Source organism: Jaculus jaculus, chromosome 1 (assembly GCF_020740685.1).
Source record: "Jaculus jaculus isolate mJacJac1 chromosome 1, mJacJac1.mat.Y.cur, whole genome shotgun sequence".
NCBI lineage: Eukaryota > Metazoa > Chordata > Mammalia > Rodentia > Dipodidae > Jaculus > Jaculus jaculus.
Window position 1 is genome coordinate 260,193,834 of NC_059102.1, and position 25,878 is coordinate 260,219,711.

At 52.5% G+C, this 25,878-nt stretch overlaps 1 protein-coding gene across 7 annotated transcripts; it reads left to right on the forward strand.

Moving 5' to 3' along the window:
• The first annotated feature begins 1,939 nt into the window (after positions 1-1,939).
• Slc45a3 (solute carrier family 45 member 3) lies at positions 1,940-23,966 on the forward strand. Of its 7 annotated transcripts, XM_045142377.1 has the most exons (8): positions 1,940-2,050; positions 2,503-2,615; positions 2,943-3,092; positions 12,024-12,149; positions 17,133-17,533; positions 18,233-19,018; positions 19,553-19,818; positions 22,084-23,966. In XM_045142377.1, the coding sequence occupies exons 5-8, from the start codon at positions 17,362-17,364 to the stop codon at positions 22,519-22,521; spliced, it is 1,662 nt and encodes a 553-aa protein (XP_044998312.1). In that variant the 5' UTR covers positions 1,940-2,050; positions 2,503-2,615; positions 2,943-3,092; positions 12,024-12,149; positions 17,133-17,361; the 3' UTR covers positions 22,522-23,966. The 7 variants fall into 7 exon arrangements, with proteins under 7 accessions (XP_044998312.1, XP_044998315.1, XP_044998314.1 ...); XM_045142380.1 differs by lacking the exon at positions 12,024-12,149; XM_045142379.1 differs by lacking the exon at positions 2,943-3,092.
• Positions 23,967-25,878: the final 1,912 nt, after the last annotated feature.

Below are 25,878 nucleotides of genomic sequence, written 5' to 3' on the forward strand. Positions count from 1 at the left end.
TAAGGCCCCTGGCAAGAAGTGGGGCATGGAGGAGGGAGAGAAGGACTCCCAGTCCTCTGAGATGGGACAACATTCCTTCTCCCAATGTTTTTTTTTTTTTTTTTTTTTTTTTCCCAAGCCGGAAAATGCCACTGCCTGCTCTGTAATTTTCCACCGAACCTGGCATTTCCCCCAGCTTCTGTCCTTCTTCCTTAAACACAGGGGATACTAGCTTAGGGACCCAGGATTCCACTCTGGTCTCTACTGACCACAAGTGAGTATACCAAGGAAGGGCAGGGTCTCAGCTGGGGCTGGAGGTGTGTGCTCCCAGGGAGGCCATGTGGAGATGGTTTTCAAGTTAAACTTGTTTGGTGACTCAGAAGGTAGATTCTTGACTTTTTCTCTCCAAGGCTTGCTCCTGCACCCACTCTGCTCCCCACTACTCTACTTCTCCCTGTCCTTTCTCCCTCCCTGCTCTGCCTCCTTCTGCCCAGCTGGTGGTGAGTGTCTTCTCAGAGTCCAGAACGTGGAAGAGACATGCTGCACCACACATAGCTGGTTAACACTGGTCCAGTATTGGAACCTAGTGCCACAGTGCCCAGCGTAGGCCCAAGGACAGCCAGGTCCTCCTCTTCAAAGGCAGTTTCGTGGATTATGTAGTGCAGGTGGTTCCAGGACTTCATCGATACCCTAATCAATACCTGTTGAGGTCTCCTATATACATGAGGAAGTATTTGCATACACACTTCCACACATCCTCCTGTGGACTTTCACTCATCAGGAGATTGCTTATGCCTAATATGATATAAACGCTATGAAAGTGGGCTGGAGAGATGGCTTAGCGGTTAAGCGCTTGCCTGTGAAGCCTAAGGACCCCGGTTCGAGGCTCAACTCCCCAGGACCCACGTTAGCCAGATGCACAAGGGGGCACACACATCTGGAGTTCGTTCGCAGTGGCTGGAGGCCCTGGCGTGCCCATTCTCTCTGTCTCTCTCTGCCTCTTTGTCACTTTCAAATAAATAAATAAACATAAAAGAATTTTTAAAAAACGCTATGAAAGCATTTGTTAAAGTACATACGCTTAGGGAAGGACAAGTAAAAAAGTCTACATGTTCATACGAGGCAACCAAAACTATCCTCTGCCTAAACATACAGAGCATACATCAGCTACATAACATTTCTTTCCCTAATATGCTCGCGGTTAGCTGAATCTGCCATGCATTACACCAGTCAGCAGGTGGTTTCTCTTCACCCTAAAACATTCCATGGAAGAAAGAGTACAGTGGGGTCCCCACACCCCACACCCTGGGCCTGGGGTCAGCCCCAGGATTCCAGTGATCTGCCTCCCACCTGTCCTTGTCAAAGGCATTCTGGAAATCGGTTCCTGCTGAGACCTGACAGGGAACATTCTAGGCAACTTCTCAACCTCCTTTGCTATAAAAATAGTCTTAGAGAAAAGAAATAGGAGTTTGGCTTTGAGCTACGGCATGAGGTACCGGGTTAGCATCGGTGAGCATCGGAGAACAGCAACAGTAGGGAGAGCAACTGGGAAGAACGTGACAGCTCCTTTCAAAGCGTGACCCAGGGTGGGAGGGGTGCAGCTGCGCTTGGCCAGCAGGATACCCCGCATGGCACGCGCGGACGACGGTCACAGACTGACTCCCGGGAGCGGGAGCGGAGGTGAGATGCCCGGTAGAGCCCGGTAGCTTTTACCTAAATGTTTTGGTGGCGTGTGACAGAGGGGGCGGTGCATGGCCCTGGATAATGACAGGGCAGCCTGGAGGCCACGCGGGGGCTGCCCGTCGGGGCCGCAGCTACAAAGACTGCTGCCCGACCTCCCGCTTTCTTCCCTTGGGTACCGGCCCCACCCCTCCATCCCCCTCCCAGCACCCCCCACCTCCGTCCCGCCTCGCCCCGCCCCCCTCCTGGCAGCCCCAGCGCGCATGCTCTCTCCCCCCACCAAGTAACCTGGAGATTTAAAAGCCGCTGGCTGGCGCGCGTGGGGTGGGGGTATTAGGAAGGAGCAGCTTGCACGCTGCAGCCCCGGGTGACAGCCGCGCGCCCCGGCCAGGTAGGAGAGCGCCCCTTTTCCTGTCCCTGGGCTCGGGGTCCCGGCCAGGGGGAGGGAGGAGCGCTGCGCGGCCGAGCCCCGTGGGGTCCTGGGCGGTGCGCCTCGCGGGATGGGGCCGCGTCGTGGCGGTCCCTGGCACCGCGCGCGGAGCCACGCGAGTCCCGGGGGAGGGCGCGGCCGCCTGGGGCCCGGCTGGGCTTCCCTCCCGGGACTACGCCGGGCTCCAAGGCGCCCGGCGGCCGCGGCTGTCCCGGGCCGAGCCGAGCCGAGCTGAGCCGGGCCCGGGCTGGGTGGGCGGGAGGGAGGGAGAGCGGGAGGGAGCGGCCCCTCCCCGGAGCCCCAGGCCAGCGGCGGGCGGATCGGCCGCTCGCTCGTGTTGCAGCCTCGGCTCGTCGGAGTTTTCTTTGGAAAGTTGCATTTATTTCTTCCCTTGTCTGGGCTTCGCCGGAAAGGGGCAGATGAGTCACCGCGGCAGGCGCGCACAGTCCGGGACTTAAGGGGAACCGCGCAAAGGGGCCTACGGCCGGGACGCCGCGGGGTGCTCGGGCTCGGCCCATCTTTCTCGGTAAGAACCCGGCGCTTCACTGGGGACCGAAGGGAGAGCGGGCTCTTTTGACACTAGAGCTGGGGCAAGGCTCTGGTACACTTGGAAGCTGGAGTGGTTTGTGTATGGGAGGGGGTGCGCGCGCGCACGGTGCCCCCTCCCCATCCTCCGTCCCCCCAACTCCCCCCGCCACTGCCTGCTCCGGTGTCCCGAGGCTCAGACGGGACGGGGGAAGAGCTCTTTACCGAGCCAAGGCGCTCTAGGAGGACGGTAGCACGGCCTGGTGGAGAAGCCCCGGGAACCTGCAGGCTCCGTCCTTCCCCATTCTCCCCCTCTCACCCCCCGCAGGCTCAGCCTGTGACTGGCTCTTTCCCTTGACCTCCGACTCCGACTCAGCCTCCTTCCCGACCCGCACTTGACCTGTTCAAGGCCAGGGGCACCCTGGTGCTTCCTCTTTCCCCAAGGAGCCAGAGTTGGGGGTTGGAAGGGTTTGGCCCGGTAAGTACCTGGTGAGTCTTGACTTTGAACTGGAACTCGCTGCAGCCCAGCTCAGCTGTGCTGCGAACCGTCCAGCTGCTGCAGTGCTTCCTCAGAGTCTGCCTGCCGCTGGGCACTGCCAAGTAGACAGGTCTCAGGGTGACTCTTGGGCTTCTGGAAGCTTTCTTTGCTCAGGAGTGAGGTTTCCGGGGAACAGGTTGGCATGTAGAAGTGGGAAGGGAGGGGGAAGGGAGGGATGATGAGCTAGATGGGAACCTGAGGAACCCCACAGAGCACCGAATCCTCGGGAGTCAGTGGAACATAAGCCGAGGTCCTCAAGCCCTTCTGTTGGATCCATTTCATCCCTTCATTCCTCCCTTATCTCCTGCCCCCACCCCCAGGCCTGTCCTGGAAGCAGGACTGTTGTTCTAAAAGTGCCCAGAAAAATGGAGCTTGACTCAGCCGGATGAGTCTGGAGATAAAAATACAGCTGTGGACGAATGTGCAGCTGTGGACATAGGGCCTCAGTTAGGGTGTGTGCCAGGGGAGCTCTTCCTCCTCTGCACCGTGTGAGTGTAGAGTGAGGGCTCCCTGGCTCACTGAGTAACACTGGAGGAACAAGAGCAGGAGCTGAACAGGGAGCCTGGGTGGTCCGCCACGACCTAGAGAGGGTCATGGGTTGTGGAAGGAGGGTGCAGTGACTCTCAGCGTGGGCAGAGCCCTGGTGAAAGCAGTCAGGAGGTAGGGAGGGGAGGGTCTGAGGACTCTGGAGGCAAGCTTGACTTAAGGTACCACTTTCTGGACCATTAGAACCTTACACCACACGAGGGATGAAATGGTAGACTGCCAGAAACATGATATTTTTTAAAAACTTTATATTTATTTATTTATTTATTTGAGAGAGGGAGGGAGAGAGACAATGGGCGCACCAGGACCTCCAGTCACTCCAGACAAATGCGCCCCCCTAGTGCATCTGGCCTATGTGGGTCTTGGGGAACTGAACCAAGGTCCTTTGGCTTTTCAGGCAAATGCCTTAACTGCTAAGCCATTTCTCCAGCCCTGAAAGATGAGCTTTTACGCTGGCTCCTCCACTCGCTGTGTTCCACTGGCTTAGCCAGTTGTTTTACCTCTTACAAGCGTCTGAACAGTGTACCTGGCTGCAAAATGGGGATTATGATGACAATGATCATCCCTACTAAACAGCTGTTATCTAAGTAAATTATAGCAAATATAAATAGGACATATATATGTATATTACATAAGGCCAAAATGCAGCTTTATTAAATAATGCATTCAGAAAACTTCACTCTGTGTGTTCGGTCAGGTGTGGTAATGCACCCCTGTAACCTCAGCTCTTGAGGGGTAGAGGAAGAAGGATAGGGAGTTAACGGCCAGTCTCATATAGAGTTCCAGGCTAGCCTGGGCTACATGAACTCCTGTCTCAAAACAGACCAAAAAAAATCCACTTTAGGCTGGAGAGATGGCTTAGTGGTAAGGTGCTTGCCTGTGAAGCCTAAGGACTCAGGTTCAATTCCTCAGTACCATGTAAGCCATATGCACAAAGTGGCACATGTGTCTAGAGTTCATTTGCAGTAGCTAGAGACCCTGACCCTGGCATGCCCATTCTCTACCTCTCCATACACCTCTTTCTCCCTCAAATAAATAAATAAAATACCTTAAAAATTTTTTTAAATTCACTTTAAGCTGGGTGGCACATGCCTTTAATCCCAGCACTCAGGAGGCTGAGGTAGGAGGATCTCTGTGATTTTAAGGCCAGCCTGAGACTACATAGTGAATTCCAGATCAGCCTGGGCTAGAGCAAAACCCTATTTCAAAAACAAAAGGGCTGGGAGATGGGTTAGTGGTTAAGGTGTTTGTCTACAAAGCCAAAGGATCCTGGTCCGGCTCTCCAGGACCCATGTAAGCCAGATGCACAAGGGGGCGTGTGCATCTGGAGTTCACCTGCAGTGGCTGAAGGCCCTGGCACACCCATTCTCTTTCCTTCTCTCTCTCTTTCCCTCTCTCAACAAATAAAAAAAAATATATTAAAACAAAACAAAAAGGAAAGGAGAAAGAGAAAAAAAATCCACTTTAACTGTATGCCTGAAATGTAGGAAGTGATCAATAAATGTTCATATTAACTTTATTATACCTGTTATCTGCAAGTAGATGAACAGTAGCTGCTAGTCTTGATCTCTTCTGGAGCCCCAATTTTTTTTGTGAGACAACGTCTATGTAGCCCAGGCTGGCTTTGAATTCATAATTCTCCCTAGTACTGAAATTACAGGGGTGCACCATGATATTCGGCTTGAGGCCTGCCTTTAATTTTAAAAAGTCTGTTGTATACTGATTTCTTTGGGCGCAAGTTCTGGACTTTGGGGAGTCTGTTTAAATAGTTAAGAGGCTCGGTTCTGGCAAAATGGTTTGAATCCCATTTCCTTTTGCGTAAGTTATTTAACCTTCCTGAGCTTCCACTTTCTCCTCTGTAAACTTACCAGAACAGTACCTGCCTGCCAGTATTGTGAGGTTAAATAAGCTGTAGGTGAATCTTCGAGAACAGCAGCTGCTTGTAAAAAAGAGCTTGATAAACGTCAGCTGCTGTTATTTGGTAACAACGAGGGCAATCAGTGAGGATTAACTTAGAAACCAGAGTTTCTTAGCCAAGGAATGCCACCATATGTAACCATATGAAAGCGATGAGTAACCCATCTACGGTTGGATTTGTAGTGCAAAGAGTAAACTGGGTTGGATGGACATCTTCTCTTCCCTCTTCACACTGTGTGATTAGTCCAGAACCTCCTGCTTGCGTCCCTCCCAAGAGTGTACTGGCAGGCTGGAGGGGGTACTGTGAGGTGAGAAGGTGAATTTATACCCTGAAATGTTAAGAGCCTTCTTTGCAGAAAGGTTACTTGTTATTTTTAGGAAGACTGTTGGGAGGGTGCCGTGCCGTGGGGACTCTCCTCTGTCCTCCCTCCCCAGCTCTAGGGATCTTTCCCCCTACTCTTTGGTGTCCAGAAGGAAAGCCCAGCCCAGCTTTCTAGGCATGCGCTGTACTCCTAAGCTACATCCCCATTCCTGCCAGCCAGGCTTCCTTTGAACAGTCAGTGGCCCTGTTTGCTGGACTCTGCATGTGGAGGCTGGACCAGTTGGTACCAGGCCCAGTGTCTTGTACGCTGAAGCCACTTGACTCTCAGCAACAGAGCTAGAGATCTGAGCTTTGTCCAGTGTATTAAGTCGTGCTGCTTGGGGGCAGGGGCTGGTGACAGAGCCATCCCCGAGTGGTCCTGATCTCTGGCCAGAACTTCCTATTTGATCCCTTCTTGCTACTGTGTGATCTGTGTTTCTCCCTCCTTCCCTGAATGCCTGGGAGCTCCTTGCTCCTGAGGTTGGCGATGTCCCTCCTCCCTGCCTCTGCTTGGCCTTGGATTCTTTGCCTGTAAAATGGTGCTGGCAGTCATTCCCCCAGCAAGACTGTGGCGTGGATTAAATGTGGTGTGCGTGTTAGCAAAGCCAATTAATTAGACCAATACTTAATAGCTGTTCATCTTCCTTTAACATTGGCAGTCACTCTCTCTCTTTGGGGTTAGGATGAGCCACCATGAAGGGGTGGCAGGCTACTCTAGTCTCATAGAGGAACTCCTCTGTCATCACCCAGGCCAGACTGAATGCCTATTCAGATGGGCTGCTTTCAGCCAGCTTCCAATCACAGTTTCTCTCCCCAGCACGTTGTCAACCCCCCCCCCCGACTTCTAATCACGGGTGTACTTTGAGCTGGTAAATAGTGTCCAGGGTAGGAGTACCTGGCCCACCTCTAAGGATGTGGCAATGTCGGTTCCTACTCATGACTTATGTCACTAAAGAGCTGAGCGCGCAGATACCTTGAGTGTAGCCCTGGGTGAGTCCTGGGTTCCCTGGTCCTGTCATGAGGCTGAAAAGACTCCTGCTTCAGCTGGACCCATAGGTCTTTAGAGCCTGGGCAGGGCTGGTACTTCCTCCTATCTGGAGCCAAGGGCTGGAAGCTGCCATGGGGAAGGTCTGCAAACCAGAGACGGAGGACCAATTGTAGAGTCTTTTCAGCAGAGCGTTTAGGGAGAGGGAACCATGACAGTCACTTGTGGCCCAGGGAGCTTTGGAGGAAGTGTGGGAATTGAGCTGGACCAGGTACAGGTGAAAGGTGGAGGCCATTCAGGAAGGGGAAATAAGTAGAAGAGAAAAACCAGCCAAGTGCGGATGAATTCCCCTGTCTTGGGCCCAAGGAGGTTTGACAGTTTGTTCATCCAGGACACGTATTTGTGAACCGGATCTGACATTGGAACCTACACACCTGTGGCTTTGGTTATCACATTCTTTTCCTGTACACTCCCCTGGGGAAGGACCAACAAGGGGAGCGGATGTGTTTGGAAATCTGGGGCTCTGGGAACCTCATTTAAAAGATTTATTTGCTTTTTCTAGGTCCTACCTACTTGCTTAGCTTTCACACAACACTGGCCTCTTCCTTTAGGAAGCTCTGAACCTGTTCCCCACCTTGGGTTTCCATTCTGTGTGGACCTGCGCCCCTGCCTGGTACATGCATTGCTTTCTATTGCATGTCTGTCTTCCACTAAGTGGGACTGCAGTCAGTTATTTCTATATACCCAGTACCCCAGCACTTCCACTGTTGGGGAGGAGGTTGCATATAACTGGGCTTCGTGATGCTGAATGGGTGTGCAGGTGGGTTTTGGCATCACTTTAGGAGTTATTAGGTTGCATACTGAGATACATACTTCCTCTTGTGGTGGACAAATTCTGGCCCCTTCATTGTCTCTTTGGGAGCCTGTCTCATCTTGCTCACCTTGAATGACTCTTCCGTTTTTGTTGGACTAGGGTTCACACTCAGGGCCTTGTACAGACTTTGCCATACTCTCTACTAAGCCTTTTTTTCCCCTTTTTTTTTTTTTTTTTTTTTTTTTTTTTTTGAGGTAGGGTCTCACTCTGGCTCAGGCTGACCTGGAATTCACTATGTAGTCAGGTGGCCTTGACCTCACAGTGATCTTCCTACCTCTGCCTCCCAATTTCTGGGATTAAAGATATGTACCACCATACCCAGTTTTTTTTTTTTTGTTTGTTTTGTTTTGTTTTTTTTTGGTTTTACTGTGGTCCTGGCCAACCTGGAATTAACTATGTAGTCTCAGGGTGGCCACAAAGTCACAACAATCCTTCTACCTCCACCTCTGCATGAGCCACCACTCCCAGCTTGTTTTTTTTTTTTTTTTTTTGGTTTTTGGTGTTTGGTTTTTCAAGATAGAGTTTCACTGTAGCTCAGGCTGACCTAGAATTCACTCTGTAGTCTCAGGGTGGCCTCAAACGCACAGTGATCCTCCTACCTCTGCCTTCCAAGTGCTGGGATTAAAGTCATGTGCCACCACGCCCAGGTCTTCTTGTTTTCTTTTGAGACAGGGTCTTGGCATGAGGGTCAGGCTGGTCTCAAACTCACAGTCCACCTGCCTTAGCCTCTGAATACTGGAATCACAGGTTTGCCCCATGCTTTGGTAAGTGACTGCTTTTGAGATCACACTACCACAGAAGTGACTGACTCAGAACACTGAGGATGTCAGGACAGATGGAGCCAACCTGGGGAACTGTCCGATTGCTGCAGCTGAAGATGGACCCTGACCAGCACCCCATCTAACCCTCTGCCCAGGGCACTGCTCAGCTTTGGGTTTGACCCACATGCTCATACCTCTGATCTTTTTCTTGTGTACTTCACTTCCTGAGGGAGAGGACCCAGATTGGCTGGGCACTCATGGGGAGAGCTGCCCGGTCTGGCTGACTGGCAGGGGTCAAGTTCACTGGGAGGGAGGCCTTTCAGGTTTTACTTTGCAGAGGCTCTAGGAAGAGTGAGGAGGAAGTGGAAGACTTTCTCCTCAGTGTCCTGTAGACTGCCACGTTCCCAAGGTCCCTTTCATAGTCCTCTTCTCTCACTGTGGAACACAGGATTTTGTGGTACTCTTCACTTAGTGTGGCCCAAGGAAAGAATTCAGTTACTATTAATGCCTGCCGGGAGCAGAGTCCAGCTCTGGGAAGGAGTAGGGAGGAGCACGGTTCTACCCCCAGTGTCCTGCTTACTTGGCTGAGTTTCAGATGACTGCTGACCTTGGCACTGCTGGTACCTGGGTACTATGTGGGCAGGTCTGATGGGGTAAGTGCAGCTGGGGAGCCCTTCCCCACAGGATCCCCCTGACTCATTGGTAGAAGGCTGCTGTGACAACCCCCTCCCTAATGCCCTGTGGCCTTGTTAGCAGGCACCTGTTCGTGGACAGCACCCTACAGCTCAGGACAGGTGTGAGATCATCTAACAGCACACCCAGAAAGGACCTTAGACGTTATTTGAACTAACTCTCATTTTACAGGAGTGGAAACTGAGACCCTAGGACGTGAAATGGTTTTTCTAAGTTATGCGGTGATAGCTATTGCTGAAATAAGACTGCATCCTCCTGGCTTCCAGTTCAAAGGTTTTCCAGAATTTTCAAAGGGTTGTAAATTTTCTGTTTTTATTTATACAACCTTGGCAATGTCAGTTAAGTTCTCAGAGACTGAAGTTTACATCCTTGTGAAATAGGAATATTAAATATTGACTCTGTTGGGTAATATGAATTGTATAAATTATTATTTTTATTTGTGAGCAGAGAGAGGTAAATAGGCAGACAGTATGAGCACATCAGGGACTCCCGCCACAGCAAACAAACTCTAGAAGCGTGTACCACTTTGTGCACCTGGCTTTATGTAGGTCCTGGGGAATCAAACGTGGGCCGGTGGGTTTTAACAGAGGAGCCATCTTTCCAGCCTAAGTTGTGTAGATTATCAAAAGTTCTGTCAAGCACCTAACATGTGCTAGACACCTCCTGGGTAGTTGGTAGGGTCAGCCCCTGGCATCCTTATCCTTGGGGATGGAAACAACTCTCATAATCATGGGGCAGCTTTCCCTCTGCTGCCAGATCTGTGGCCATGACCTCTGCTCACCTGTTGAGGCCAGCACCTGGGGAGGCGTTTACATTCCTGGCATTCCTTTTGCCAGTGCTGGGATCTGGAAGAGACACCCTGGGTCCTGGGATGGGGAGAGGGTCATACAAGTGGAGAGGAAAGCCTGGTCCTTTTGCCTTGGTACTGGGAAAGGAGAAAGCCCCTCCCAAGCTCCTTCCCCTGAGGGGCCTTTTTCTTTAACTAGCTGCATGTCTGTGAAGTTAGTGAATTTGTAGGTTTTTAAAGATATTTATTTATTATTTATTTGAGAGAGAAAGAGGCCAAAAGAGGGGTGGGGGGACGGGCACGTCAGGGCCTCTAGCCACTGCAAATGAACAGATGCATGAGCCACCATGTGTATCTGACTTACGTGGGCACTGGGTTCTCAGGAGTAGCAGGCAAATGCTAAGCCATCTCTCCAGCCCCAATTTGTAGGTTTTTTTTTTTTGTTTTGTTTTGTTTTTTGAGGTAGGGGTCTCACTTTAGCTCAGGCTGACCTGTAATTCTCTCAGTAGTCTCAGGGTGGCCTCGAACTCAGGGCGGACTCAAACTCAGGGTGATCCTCCTACCTCTGCCTCCCGAGTGCTGGGATTAAAGGCGTGTGCCACCGCGCCCGGCTTTGTAGGTTTTTTACAATGCTGCAGATAGAATCCCAGGACCTTGTGCATGCTAGGAAAGTATTCTGCCACTATTCTATGCCTTAAGCCTCAAGCTAATGGTATTAAATCCCCTTGCCTGTGAAATGTGTATGTTAATTGTACCCATCTTATCCAGTGGTTGGCAGATTAAACTGATTGGAAGAGAACCTGGCATGCATGTAGAAGACGCCCATGGTAACCGCAGTTATTAACTGTAGGTGAGACTTGGGAGGTTGAGCAATAAACAAGCTCACGCAGTTTTAAGGGGTAGGGCCGGTGTCAAACCCGGGTCCAGCTGACTCTCAAACCTGGGTACTGTGGAGCCTGCCAGGGTTTGGAATATTCAGGTTTGCTGCCCCTAGAGCGGAAGAGGGTTCCCAATAGAAGAGCGCTGCTTGTGTTGTTCTGGAAGGCCAGTACAGTGTGACCTTGCGTGGCAGCTGTTGTCAGAAATGAAGCCTGGCTGGGTGGCCTAGGTGTCTAGAAAGTGTCTCTGTGTTGGCTGTCACCAGGGCATGGCCAGGTGACCCTTTGATGGTTGCTTCTGCCTCAGCTTAGGGCGGCCAAGGTGAGGGTCAGGCCAGCCACAGAGTTCTTGTTACTAAAATGGAGAGGAGAGGGGAGGTCAGCGCTGGCTCCAAGGACGGCCTGCTGTCCCTTCCCCCAATCTCCTTCTGCATTTGTTTCCTTTCGGAGGGAGACTGGGGCTCTCCGACAGGGCAACAAAAGCAACTTTCCTCCGAGCCAATGCCACCTGTTGGGTTTTCACACATTGGGAGGGAGGGGAGGGAGGGAGCCCGTTGCCCTTTTCCCAGTGTCTGTGGTGTGCCCCTGCTGCCCCCCCCCCCCAGGGCTTGGGATTCTCTTTGCAGCCCGATGTGACAGGGCTCAGGAGTAGGACGGGGTGGGGGGGGCAGCAGCTGGAAGGGGAACTGAGTGGGAAGGGGCCTGCTCTGGCAGCGGGGGAGAGTTTGATGGATTACTCTGCAGGCCCAGAGGTTTCTCCCTAATCCCCTTTTGTGTCCCAGCCTGCAGCCCCTCACTCTCTCTGACAAGCTGCTAAGCAGAAGGCTTCCAGTCCAAGGGAAGAAAAGGCGGCTCAGCAGGGTGAAGTCTAAATCCCCGGGCCCCCAGGCTCTGGGGGGGGGGGAGGCAGGAGCTGGGGAGCCTGCCTGGGGTCCCCCTTCTCATTGCCCAGCCCTTGTTCTTCCTTTAGGTTCCCTCGAGGTGGAGAGTTTACCTTTTGAGGGATCTTCAGGTGCCTGGAGCTCTTCAAGGTCTTGCTATTTGTGCAATCAGTATTGCATGTTTCTAGGGTAGGATCGAGCGGAGCAGAGATCCTCAGTGGAAACATTTGGGTCCAGAGAATTAGAGACCAGTGGTTTGGAAGGCACCACAAAGCCCAATGGTCTCAAGCCGCATTCCCTCCCCAGCAGCCCAGGTAGGCACTCCCACAGCACCTGTGCGAGGCTCATGACATGACATTCTATTAAGAGAAAGGCTCACTGCATCATGAGAGCCCTCGGCTGCAAGGCTCCTGACTGGACTATGCCAACTTGTTCTAAAGGTTCCTTATGGGTCTGCTATGAGGGTACAGCACATTTGGGGGAGTTCAGTGTGCCAGGTTTTATTAGACAGGGTTCAGGGCCTTGTTCCTCTCTACTGAGGCAAAAGGATGGGTAATAGGGGTGCTTCAGACCTGAGAGGTCATCCTTCCTGCTCCCAGCCTAAGGGCATCTGCATCTGCCAGAGCTCATCTTAGAATGAAGTGCCAGGGTCCAGTCCAGTTTAGAGGCACCGGAGGCCTCACTCCTCATCTTTGACTTGGCCTGGAGTGACCCCCCCCCCCACACACACTTTCTTCAGTCCCAGAGACCAGCCTGCCCCTTGTTGGGTTGCCTGCTCTGAGAGGGCAGGAGCATGCTTGTGCTGCCATTGGAGAGCAGCCTGTGAGAAAGCAGCCGTCTTTGTGAGTGTGAAGGGAGGACGCGGGGTCGCCGAGCCTGCGGGTCAGGGTGGGGGCTGCAGCCGTTTGATGTGCCTGGGCGGAGTGTGGGGACACCGGCCTGCATAAAGAAGCCATAGAATTGCTGTCTGACAGTGGCTGGGGCGGAGCTTGCCCCTAGCCCCTGTTCGCCCTGGCCTCTGTGGGCAGAGGGATTCTACTCCCCCTTCTCCACCTCAGCCATGGGTGGTGGGGGTGGCAGGAGCCCCTTTGAAAGCCCTCAAAGGCCTCTTTATAAGGCCCTCTGACCCTCCCTTCCCTTAGGGAGCTACCCCGGACCAGGCTTCTTTGGGTCACTTTCCTCCGCCTCCACTTGGTCTTTTGAATTTTGCACAAAGTTCAGGCCAAGTTTGTTCCCGTTGCTCAGTTTCATTTCCCTGGGCTGCCTGCTTGGGGGTCCAGTGTGAAGTGGGAGCATTCTGGGCTAACTCAAGAAGTTGCCCTCCTCCCTGCTGGGGTTCATCCTGGGTGTGTGGGGGAGGGGACCTAGGTTGGGTTTTTTTCCCCCCCATCTCTTCCATACCCACCCCTGCCTCTGTTCATTCATTGGGTCTACATTTTCCAGGTTCTTAGTCTTGCTTGAGGAAGTGTCAGAGGGTTGCCCAGCCTGTCCTGGGATTCTTACACGTTTGGGGTACATACAGAACTGGGTAATAAAGTCTTGAGTTCACTGACCCACCCCCAGTGGGCCCACCTTCTTTTCCATCCCACTAGGGATGAGGTAGAGCACCAGGAAGGGTCTTGGAGTCTTAGGTTTCCTCTGGCTTTCTACCTATCCTCCAGAGAGGAGGGGAGAGGTTTGGAACTCCCCTTGGTCCTGCCTGATTTGCCCTTCACCGTCTTGCCCTCTCCTCTCCAGGTGAGCAGTCTGAGACTTGCTCTTGTGGTTGATCTTCTGTTTGCCAGACAGAGTGGGTGCTCCAGAAGCAGCGAGTGGGGCAGGAAGATTTTTTTTTTTTTTTTTTTTTTTGTTTTTTGAGGTAGGGTCTCACTCTGGTCCAGGCTGACCTGGAATTAACTCTGTAGTCTCAAGGTGGTCTTGAACTCATGGCAATCCTCCTACCTCTGCCTCCCGAGTGCTGGGATTAAAGGCCCGGCGGAAGATTTGAATTGGGAACCTCTGAAGCTAGAAAGCAGTGGGGAGGCCTAGACCCTGTCTCCTTGCCTGGTCTGTGATCATGCTCTGTGGGGGCAACAGTGATTTGTCCATTTACAGTTTCGATGAGAAGCCTGCCCTGGAGCTGCTGCCAGGAGTGGGGGCCAGGAAAATGGTACTGGGCTCCTCCTGTCTAGGTGCCCAGAGCAGCAGGTGCTGGAGGTGGGGGTGGGGTGACTGTCAGCTGAGGACTCCTAGCAGACCTATAATAGGGAGGACCAGGAGGTGGGGGCATTGGGGGTAAGAATGAAGGCCTTTGGCGGGAACTCCTTGGGTAATTCTGGCTTAGAGAGAAAAGCCTGGCGTTGTCAAGAGTGTCTGGACCCACAGGTCCTCAGGGCTGAGTACATATGAGAAGAGGGAGGACAGGCCCTGCAACCTAAGAACAGAGGGGCTTGCCCACGGCTCTCCAGCTCCTTTCTAGGAATTGTTGCCGTGGCCCAACCCCGGTGACCTGGTAGGGAAGGTGAACAGGTGGAGGTGGAGATGAGGACCTCAGGCAGGCACCCCGGCTCCCTCCCGAGCTGCCTGGGCTGCAGGAAGAGTGGGTGAGGCTTGGCTTCACACTTTCCTCCCCCCTCCCCCAGGCTTAGAAGGGCCCTGCAGTACCTAGAGGACTGAGGGAGGAGCCGAGTTAGGTTAGTAAGGGAGGCAGGTGGAATGATTGATTTATGGTTTCCCGGAGAAACCAGACTTGGGGAATAAAAGCAGGTTGTGGGTGAGGCTGTAGCTCACAAAGTCTCTATTTGCTCAGGGAGAACTTGGTCCCTTAAACCCAGTGCAGGTGAGTGAGTGTCCAAGGCCCTCCCAAAGAGGGTGGGGAGTGAAATTGCTGGAAATCCTTTACTCCAGAACAGGCCCCTCCAAACTAGGGAGCTCCACCCGCTGGTGGCTGGTGTTCATGCAGTCTGTTGCTTTCCCTCTGGAGAAATGGGAAGGAATCAAGCCGAGCCCACCAGAGCCTAGCTAAAACGGATAGCTGGTCTTACACCTGTTTTGGAACAATTTGGGTTAGTATTTCCCTGTCATCTTCATGCCACCCTTGTAGGATCCTTGTTCCTTTCCCGAGGGTGGAGACTTGGGGGAGGAGAATGCCAGTTGGCCTGCTTGATTTCAAGTCCCTTACTTCCTGGTCTGCCAGCTGTAGAGCTCCAGAAGGCTGTTACAGAACAGACACGCTTTATGCGGGATTGATGGAGCCTAATTTTTCTGAGGTACAGCTTAGCAGCTACAACATACTCTGGACAGGCAAGTCCCCCTGGGGTCTAGTGTTAGTAGAGAAGATAGAGAAGTGTAAGCCCCTTTTATCATGAGGTGCTGAAAGCCTCAGAGAGGGTGGCTGGAGGGGGTCAGTATCTTTTCTTTGTTTATTGATTTATTTATATGAGAGAGATCGAGAGTGAAAGAGGCAAAGAGAGAGAGAGAGAAAGAGAGAGAGAGAGAGAGAGAGAGAGAGAGAGAGAGAGAAAGAGGGAGAGAATGGGCTCGCCAGGGCTTCCAGCCACTGCAAACTCCAGACGCATGCGCCCCCTTGTGCATCTGGCTAACGTGGGTCCTGGAGAATCGAGCCTCTAACCGGGGTCCTTAGGCTTCATAGGCAAGCGCTTAACTGCTAAGCCATCTCTCTAGCCCAGGGGTCAGTATCTTGTGGGCAGGGGAGAAGAATGGAGCAAGCCTTCAGTGCCTGTGGTTCCTGTTCTTTAGCAGCATTTATGAGATTAAAGAGGGGGTTATGGCAGGTAATATCCCCTGCCTCTGTTTTGTGATAAATGCAGATTAGGGTCCTGTGCCTTTTTTTTTTTTTTTTTTTAGGTAGGGTCTCACTCTAGCTCAGGCTGACCTGGGATTCACTATGTACTCTCAGGGTAGCCTCAAACTCACGATGATCCTCTTACCTCTGCCTCCCGAATGAGTGCTGGGATTAAAGGCGTGTACCACCATGCCTGATTTTTTTTCTTTTTTAAAAAAATGTCTTATTATTTTATTTATTAGAAAGAGATAGATAGATAGAGGCAGATAGAGAGAGAATGGGCACTTCCAACCATTGCAAATGAACTCCAGACACGTGTGCCACTTTGTGCATCTGGTTTTATTTGTGTACTGGGGAATTGAACCTGGGTCCATGGGCTTTGCAGGCAAGCGCCTGACTGCTAAGCCATCTCTCCAGCCCTCAATATCTCTTCTGATGGCTGACTTGAAAGTTTCCCTCTTTCCATTTGTTTTTCTTTCTTTTGTGGTGCTGTGGGCCCAAACTCAGGGCCTCCCGCATATTAGACAAGAGCTGTACCATTGAGTGACGCCCCAGTCCTTGATTTTTGATACAGAGTCTCATTATGTAGTCCATGCTGGCCTTGAACTCATAGTCCCCTGCTTCAGTCTTCAAGTGGTGAGATTGCAGGAGTGTGCCTCCGTACCCTGCTTTGACGGGCACTTCTAAACTAGCAGGTAGTAGTGGGTATGGGTGCCACGAAGCAGAACCTGAAGGCTACTCACCCAGTAATGCCCAGAGCCATGGGGTATTTACCTGCTGAGAATGGCTGCCCAGGAAGTGGCGGGCATCTCTCCAACTCAGAGGTCATTGACATCATCACAAAAGTGGTGCAGAAGTTTCCTGCCTCTGTAAGGCTGGGACCTGGGGATTGCCTCAGCTGGTGTGACAGTTTAGACAGTCACTGTGGATAGTACTGTTTCTCTCCCCCATGAACACTGAACTGGGGGAGGAATTCAGAGGAGAATTGTGGACCTAGATTCATCAAGTGGGGAGCTCTGTTGTGTGACAGGTTGAAACCCAACCGGATAAACCACAGCCTCTCCTCCCTTCCCTTTCATCACTGGGTTGGGGGTGGGGTGGGTGTGAGGTACGGTGTGATGGGACTCAGAGCCAGGAGGTACAGAACGGGAAGTATTTTTAACAAGGGGAGTTGAGCAGCCAGTTTTGGGAGTTCGAGAGAAAAGGAACTAGGCTTAGCAAAGGATGTGTATTCAGGTCCATCTCAGCCAGGCCTGGGTGTGCTGGCACGGGCATTTATAGAGACGTCCAAACACAGAAAGTAAATGTCATCTGCTTGATTCTGGAGTGTGCTCAGATTTACCTTATTGACAATGTCAAACCTAGGCTAATATTAACATGTTTCTGGCTGGGCAGCAGGGTGGGAGCGGCACCTGAGTGCAGGCCCATATCATCAGCCTGTGAATTAAATCCTGGAGACCCCGGAGCCCGGGATTTAACGTTGCATGTGACTGTTGCTGTCTTGTCTTTTTAGGATCTGAGTGATGAGCGCGTTCCCATCAAGGCTCCATGTGGTGACATGTGTTTAGCATGGGCTGAGGAGCGGCACCTGTACCACAGCGCAGGCGGAAATGGGTGTCTGGCTGAATCCTAGGCAGTCGGTGGTGGCGAGAAGGAGAGGCCTTGGCCTCTGGCGCAAGGCTGAGCCAAAGCGGCTGTGGAGTGTGTGAACAGCCCCTGGAGCGCTACCTGCCCTGCCCACCATGCTCCAGAGGCTGTGTGCCAGCCGCCTGCTGCGGCACCGGAAAGCCCAGCTCCTGCTGGTCAACCTGCTCACCTTTGGCCTGGAAGTGTGCTTGGCTGCTGGCATTACCTATGTGCCACCCCTTTTGCTGGAAGTGGGGGTAGAGGAGAAATTCATGACCATGGTGCTGGGTGAGTCATTCTGCCCTTTTTATCTCCTGTTGTAGTGCGTCCATCTAGGCTGTAAGCAGCAGATCCTGTGCCTGGAGAGGGGTGGTGGTGCCCGCTGCTTCTGTGGCTTAGTGGGCGAGAGGACGTGCGTTTCCTAACATACCTGTTCCCATTTACTCTGCCCAGCCCTTAGGGGTGATCTACTTTCCAGACAAGTAAAGGGAGGATAGGGTGTGTCTTGCTTAGTCCACGTTGTATGACTGCTGATAAATAGAGCTAGGATCCCACTTCAGTCTTTCAATTAGTGCTCGCTCTTACCAGAGGCAGAATAGGCGGTGGGCATCTGATGCTGAAGATGAACTGCGAAGAACCACGGAAAGCGACTGGTCACTATTGACTCCCTTCTCCCAGAAAGAGTGAACCGTGTCAGTTGCAGGCTCTAGAGCCAGGCTGTCTGTTGAGACCCTGCCTCTCCCCCTCCCTAGCTCTGTGCCTGCCTGTCTGTTGGCATGGCTTCACAGGTGCCATGTGCCGTAGCTCCACCTCTGAAAATGAGACGTTCGTGGTGCCCATGTTGTGAGTCCCTGTGATAACGGAGCAGAGTCTTGCCTCACGCGACATTGCCATTTCCATTTCATGCTTCTCAAGGAGCCAAGTCTCTTTCTGTCTCACCCCTTCTTTGCCCTGGCCTTTGACCTGTGCCTCTTTTCCTTCTTGCAGGCATTGGTCCTGTGCTGGGCTTGCTGTCGGTCCCGCTCCTAGGCTCTGCCAGTGACCAGTGGCGTGGGCGTTACGGCCGCCGGAGGCCCTTCATCTGGGCCCTGTCCATGGGCGTCCTGTTGAGCCTCTTTCTCATCCCGAGGGCCGGCTGGCTCGCAGGGCTGTTGTGTCCGGATGCCAGGCCCTTGGAGTTGGCCCTGCTCATCGTGGGTGTGGGGCTGCTGGACTTCTGCGGCCAGGTGTGCTTCACGCCGCTGGAGGCCCTGCTCTCTGACCTCTTCCGGGACCCAGACCACTGCCGCCAGGCCTTCTCTGTCTACGCCTTCATGATCAGTCTTGGGGGCTGCCTGGGCTACCTCTTACCTGCCATTGACTGGGATGCCAGTGCCCTGGCCCCCTACCTGGGCACCCAGGAGGAATGTCTCTTTGGCCTGCTCACACTCATCTTTCTCGCCTGTGTGGCAGCCACTCTGTTTGTGGCCGAGGAGGCGGTGCTGGGTCCACCTGAGCCAGCAGAAGGGCTGTCTGTCCCCTCCGTGTCACCCCACTGCTGCCCGTGTCGTGCCCGCCTGGCTTTCCGGAACCCGGGTGCCCTGTTTCCCCGGCTGCACCAGCTGTGCTGCCGCATGCCTCGCACCCTGCGCCGGCTCTTCGTGGCCGAGCTGTGCAGCTGGATGGCACTGATGACCTTCACACTGTTTTACACGGACTTCGTGGGCGAGGGGCTGTACCGGGGTGTGCCCAGAGCTGAGCCAGGCACCGAGGCCCGGAGACACTATGATGAAGGTAAGGAGAGTGCTACGGGAGCTGCCATGCAGAGGACGTGCCAGGGTTGAGGGACGCTCTCAGTTAGTGACTGTGCACCCTGGGCCCCAGCCTCCCTTTCAGGAAAGGGAAAAGGGTCAGTCTCACTGCAGCAGCTCATGGGCGTGGAGCAGCTCCGCCCCACAGTCCCAGCAGGGCCTGAGTCAGTCAGAAGGAAAGGCTGAGCTAAGTCAGGGCCCAGAAGGAGCAGAAGCCCAAGGCTGGATTTCACTTCTGCATGGCTCCAGCTTGGGCCGGACTTCCTCTTCCTTGCTCACGTCCCCAGGCCTTGCAGCTCAGGAGTTCTACAGCACAGTCTTGAAGCCTGTGAGGAGCTGTCTGTGTGGTCTCCCCTTAGCCAATGGCTCCAGCCACATTTACCTAGGGCTGATGAGAGAACCACATCTCGTTGCTGCAGGCAGGGTGGAGAGGGCCCTGTGGAGGAGGTGCCCGCGGCCCCTCTCCAGCTCCCTGGGATTGTGTAGGGGTCCTGACCCACTTCTCCCCCACCCCCAGGCATTCGCATGGGTAGCCTGGGGCTCTTCCTGCAGTGTGCCATCTCCTTGCTCTTCTCCCTGGTCATGGACCGGCTGGTGCAACGATTTGGTACCCGGGCAGTCTATCTGGCCAGCATAGTGACCTTCCCCATGGCTGCTGGTGCTACGTGTCTGTCCCATAGCGTGGCCGTGGTGACAGCTGCGGCTGCTCTCACTGGATTCACCTTCTCAGCTCTGCAGATCCTGCCGTACACACTGGCCTCCCTCTACCACCGAGAGAAGCAGGTACTCAGGCTGGTCACTGTGTGGGGTGGCAGGGCTGGCAAGAGACGCTGGAGAAGGCTTGGCTTTCTCTAACCAGGAAAGACGGGCGTCTCAGTTAGGCCCAGAGGCTGGGCTTGCGGAAGAAGTGTAGGTTAGATTCTGGGAATCTCTTTCTGGCTTTGGGAAAGCCTTTAGAACACACACACGTGAGTGGGTGGCTGCAGGAAGTACTTCATCTTTTACCAGGAATCCTGGAGAATCAGCAGGTGGAAGTCCTGTGCTAGGCTGTATTATTATACCCAAAGGACCTCCAGGGCACCTGGCTGAATGGGGACAGTCTAGCCTCAGCTAGTCTAGCCTCAGCTACCCTTTCGGGGGAGGCAACATGAGCAACCTGCTTGCTCCAAGATGGGGAAGGCTCCCTCCTGCTTCCTCTCTACTTGATCTTCCCCTTAAAAAAAAAAAAAATATATATATATATATATATATATATATTTTAATTTGGAAGGAGAGAGAGAGAAGAGAAGAGAGACGGAGAGAAATGGGTACTCCAGGGCCACTAGCCATTGCAAATGAACTCCAGATGCATGTGTCCCCTTGTGCTTACATGAGTACTGGGCAATTGAACATGGGTTCTTTGGCTTCCCATGCAAGCATCTTAACTACTAAGCCATTCCAGCCCCTGATCTTCCTCTTCTAACTCACTTTTCTTTTCCTATTGTCTCTCTCCTTTGCCCTTGTCTCCTTCTCCAACTCCCTCACTGAATATCAGCCTGGGCCCCAAGTTGGGAGCCCCCCTCCTGCTCAACCCACACTAGCCAGTTCCTGTAAGACTGTAAGAGGCCTTTTGTTGTAAGAGGCCTTTTGACCCAGAAAGCATCACCTTATCCACCCCACCCCCCAACCATGCAGCACTCTGTCCTGACAGGGTGGTATAGCTCTGGAGAAGAAATACAGGCCTGCTATCTTAGGGATCTAGGGCTGAGAGAGACCTGACCCTGGCTGTGGCCTACAGAACCTAAGCAGGGCTGCAGAGAAACTCCCAGCCAGAAGGCTGCTTTGCTCAGCAGGGCTGAGAGACGTGGAAGGGAAGGGGCAGAGGTTTAAGGAGCTGGAACCTGGTCCCTGAGATCCCTTATTGACCCATTGAAAACCATCAGCAACCTCTGCTGTCATGGAGCCCTAGACTGGAGGTTAGGGGACATGTTCCCCCAGACGAGACTTGATCATCACTCGTGGCTGTATAAAAAGGACAGGCCAGGACTGGCTCTGTTGTTTCTACTGAGAAGCACATCTTTCCTCAGGGATATATGTCTGATTCCAGGGTGACAGGCAGGAAAAAAGGTCTTTGGAGGCCCATCTCAAGCAGCAGACATGACCCTGCACACTGTCTGCCTGGACTTTGTCACTTGAGCTGTGGGCATCTCTGATGTCGGTTGGAACTCTGCAGCGCCGTCAGCTGTCTGGAGCAGCCAACTCAAACACCTGTGCTAGACACTGTCTTACCCAGGGGATAGTGAGGGTCCTTCAGTAGGAGGCCCTAGGCCACTGAGGCAGGACTTGGATGGTGGCAGTGGTGTGGGAGTAGAGGGGTGTGGAAGTGGTCAGGCAAACTGAAGGAAGGGAGTCAAAAGCTTCCGGTCAGGCAGCTGGGCTGTGAGGTCACCAGGAAGGCCACTGCTGTTGCATCTCCATTCTCTGGGCCAATTGCTGTGTCTTCTGTAACCCAGGGGAGACCTCACCATAGGCAGCATCTCCAGTCAGGGCCTTGGCCCCAAAAGGGTGGGCCAGTGAGGACTTCCCAGTGGCTCAGGAGAGAGCAGAGGGGTGGACAGCCCTGGGCGGAAGTTGGAAAATCAGAAGTAGCTCCTTGCAATTGTGTGCCTCTGTTCGGTGTCTCTCTTCCTTTCAGTCCCATCCCGCCTCTGTTTCTTTACTGGGGGGCACAGGGAGCTAGGTTCTGCTGTCTTCCCGACCTGGGTATGTTGGCTTTTCATCCGTGGGGGGGAGGGCGTGAAGAAGCCAGAGGAGGCCTAGACTTTGGATTTCCACTTTGCCCCCCCACCCCAGCCCCACCATCTTTCTCCCCCTCCTGAGAAGGGCTCCGCTCAGATCCAGACCAAGTAGGCTACTCAGTTTCCTGACTTTCCTGAAAGCCATTGTCTCGTTTCTTCCAACCCTTGAGACATAGACAGCAAGGGCCTGTTCACCTGTTCTCATATCTGGGGAGTTATCTCTGTGCCTGGATACATCCCCGTTTTTGTCCCCTTTTTACTGCCTCTCCAGGTGTTCCTGCCCAAATACCGAGGGGATGCTGGAGGTGGCGGCAGTGAGGACGGCCAGACGACCAGCTTTCTGCCAGTCACTAAGTCAGGAGCTTTCTTCCCCAATGGACAAGTGGGCCCCGGTGGCAACAGCCTGCTCCAGCCTCCACCTGCACTCTGTGGGGCGTCTGCCTGTGACGTCTCCATGAGAGTGATGGTAGGCGAGTCACCCGAGGCCAGGGTCGTTACTGGCCGGGGCATCTGCCTGGACCTCGCCATCCTGGACAGTGCTTTCCTACTGTCCCAGGTGGCCCCATCTCTATTTATGGGCTCCATTGTCCAGCTGAGCCAGTCTGTCACTGCCTATATGGTATCAGCTGCAGGTTTGGGTCTGGTTGCCATTTACTTTGCGACACAGGTGGTATTTGACAAGAGTGACTTGGCCAGATACTCAGTGTAGAACGCTTATAACTCATTGAGGGGGAGGGTCTGCCTCCCTGGGATGCACATCCCATAGGGCCGTCCATCTGGCCTTCCCAGTTCTCCTGCTGCCAAAGCGGTACGGCTCTCTGCTGCCGCACTGTGGTGTTGAGTTGCATAACTGCACGGATGTCGGCAGGGTTTCCTCTCTCTGGGTTCCCAGTCTCTGGTGGTGGCCTACTGGCAGCTTCCCAAGTGGCGTTAGTCTGGAGTTTTGCAGGGAGGCGAAGGGCGGGCATTTGATTAGCTCTTAGCTCGACACACTGGAATGAGGGGCTGTACAGGTGCATTATCCAGGCTCAGGGTTAACCATACTGGTTGAGATACCCAGAGAAGGGATTTGGAGACCTGAATAAAAACACCCCTCCAAGCCCTTTGTCTTACAGGTGCCCCCACTGTTGCTCTTGAATGGGAGTTTCTGGAGTGAAATTTCCCTCTACAGGATCGGATAGATGGAAAGTCATTTGGGAGAAAGCTCCCTATGGGGTGAAGTGAGCCCCCCCCCCCATGGTTCACAGCACTACCTTTCTGCTGAGATCCCTACCCCCTGTCTTTTTTAGACTGGTTGGTTCTTGGGTTGTCATCATAGAGACATGGGCCTTTAAATATTTAACTTAATTTATTTAAAAAAAAAAAAGAAACGATGGCCGGGTGTGGAGGCGCACGCCTTTAATCCCAGCACTCGGGAGGCAGAGGTAGGAGGACTGCCTTGAGTTCGAGGCCACCCTGAGACTACATAGTGAATTCCAGGTCAGCCTGGCCCAGAGTAAGACCCTACCTCAAAAGAAACAAAAACAAACAAACAAAGAAAAAAAAGAAAGGAACTTTATTTCCAGCTTTTTTGTGTGTTGTGCCTGGGAGTTGGATAGGATAGAATCCCCAATAACTGGCTTCTCTGAAAAAGCTGAACTCTGTGGGACAAATGTTGCCAGAATCTCCTCCTGGGGGGGGTGGATCTGCCCCCCTAAAACTGCCTAGCCCAGGATCTTGGGCACTCCACTTACCCCAGATGATATCCTTACAGTCTTTTTATCCAAAGCTGGGCCCTAAACTCCCTCTTTTCTCATGACCCAGCCTGGCTCCTTGGAAAGGAATGGGCCCATGAAGACATTGCCCTTCCTCTTCCTCTACCCCAACTCTCTCCACTGGCTCTGTGACCTTCGGGGCTATTGCAGGACCAGAAGCACAAGTGTGGTTCCTTGGGCTCTGTCCATCTGTGCGTATCTGTGCTCGAGGAATCTCACACAAACTCAGGAGAACCCCTTCCAGAGCCAAGAAGCTCTTACCCCTTGGGGGTTTAAGTGCCGATTGCAATAATGTTATGTCTTATTTATTTAGCAGAGTAAATATTTTATACTGTATGTGAGCAATCAGAGTATCACGTTTATGGTGATGAAATTAAATGCTTCTTATATGTTTAACTGACACGTGTCTGTCTTGTCTTTTTTTTTTTTTTTTTAGTTTTTCAAGGTTGGGTTTCATTCTAGCTCAGCCTGACCTGGAATTCACTATGTAGTCTCAGGGTGGCCTCAAACTCATGGCGATCCTCCTACCTCTGCCTCCCAAGTGCTGGAATTAAAGGTGTGCGCCACCACGGCCTGTGTCTGTCTTTTCTTTTATTTGAGAGTGACAGACACAGAGAGAAAGACAGATAGAGGGAGAGAGAGAATGGGCGCGCCAGGGCTTCCAGCCTCTGCAAACGAGCTCCAGACGTGTGCGCCCCCTTGTGCATCTGGCTAACGTGGGACCTGGGTAACCGAGCCTCGAACCGGGGTCCTTAGGCTTCACAGGCAAGCGCTAAACCGCTAAGCCATCTCCCCAGCCCTGTGTCTGTCTTTTCTAAGGGGGAAGGAGTAGATCATTAAAATCACCCTCAACTTCCTGTTCACAGGGACACTTAACTTTGGCAGTGACAGTTCTAGCTTTGGCCAGTAGATGGAGTCATAGACCAGCACCTGGCGGTTGAGGGGACCCAGGACAGGCGGTTTCATAAAAGGTCTGCGGAAAATGCAGGGACCACGGCAAGAGCTAGACCACAGATGACACTTGCCATGCAGCAGGATTTCCCAGTGTTGTGACTTGGCCTTGCAGATCGCCTCACCCTTCAGGCCAGGCCTTTCAAGTTCAGTCCTCTTGGCCTTTCCATCTCAACCTCTGCAACCTTGACCGGCCTTCCTCCCCTCTTACATTGCGTATTGGTCAGTTACTGTGGTTAATACCTGTGAAAGGGCTCGTTTGACTTTTTTTTTTAAAATCCTATTTAACTTTTTTTTTTTTTTTTTTTTCAAAAATTGTCAGACAAACCCAAGTACCCAAATAGTATATCTGGCCAGCCTGAACTTCACCTCACAATTTACATTTTACCTTCCCCTTCCTCCCCATGTAGGGAGAGTCTTGATGTAGCCCAGGTTGCGCTGGAATTCACAATGTACTCTCAGGGTGGCCTCAAACTCACAGCAAACCTTCTACCTCTGCCTCCTGAGTGCTGAGATTAAAAGCATGTGCCACCATGCCTGGCTATTTTTTTTGTTTTTATTTTTATTTATTTATTTGAGAGCAATAGACAGAGAAAGAGAGGGAGAATAGGCATGCCAGGGCCTCCAGCCACTGCAAACGAACTCCAGACATGTGTGACTCCTTGTGCATCTGGCTAACGTGGGTCCTGGGGAATTGAGCCTTGAACCAGGGTCCTTAGGCTTCACAGGCAAGCGCTTAACCACTAAGCCATCTCTCCAGCCCTTTTTTATTTTTTTTTTTAGGCATGGTCTTACTTTAGTCCAGCTGTCCTGGAACTCAATCTGTACCCCAAGCTGGCCTTGAACCCACAATTCTCCTTCTAACTGCTGGGGTTATAGGTGTGAGCCACCATGCCTGGTTCCAACTGCTTTAATCCTTTCTGTACTTACTCAGTATGATTTTTCCATAAAAAAAATAATAATCATTTATTGAGTTATACTGAATATGGCTGGTCTGGGAAAAGTATGATAAATGTTTGGTTCTTTTCTATAACTTCAATTTTTTAAAATTCTTTTTTCTTTGTTTTTCAAAGTTTTTATTAATTTATTTAAAAGTGACAGAGAGAGAGAGAGAGAGAGAGAGAGAGAGAGAGAGAGAGAGAGAGAATGGGCGTGCCAGGGCCTCCAGCCACTGCATATGAATTTCAGATGCATGTGCTCCCTTGTGCATCTGGCTAACATGGGTCCTGGGGAATTGAACCTAAACTGGGGTCCTTAGGCTTCACAGGCAAGTGCTTAACTGCTAAGCCATCTCTCCATCCGGACTTCAATTTTTTTAATATTTGCGAGCAGATAGAGCGAATGAGAATGGGCATGCCAGC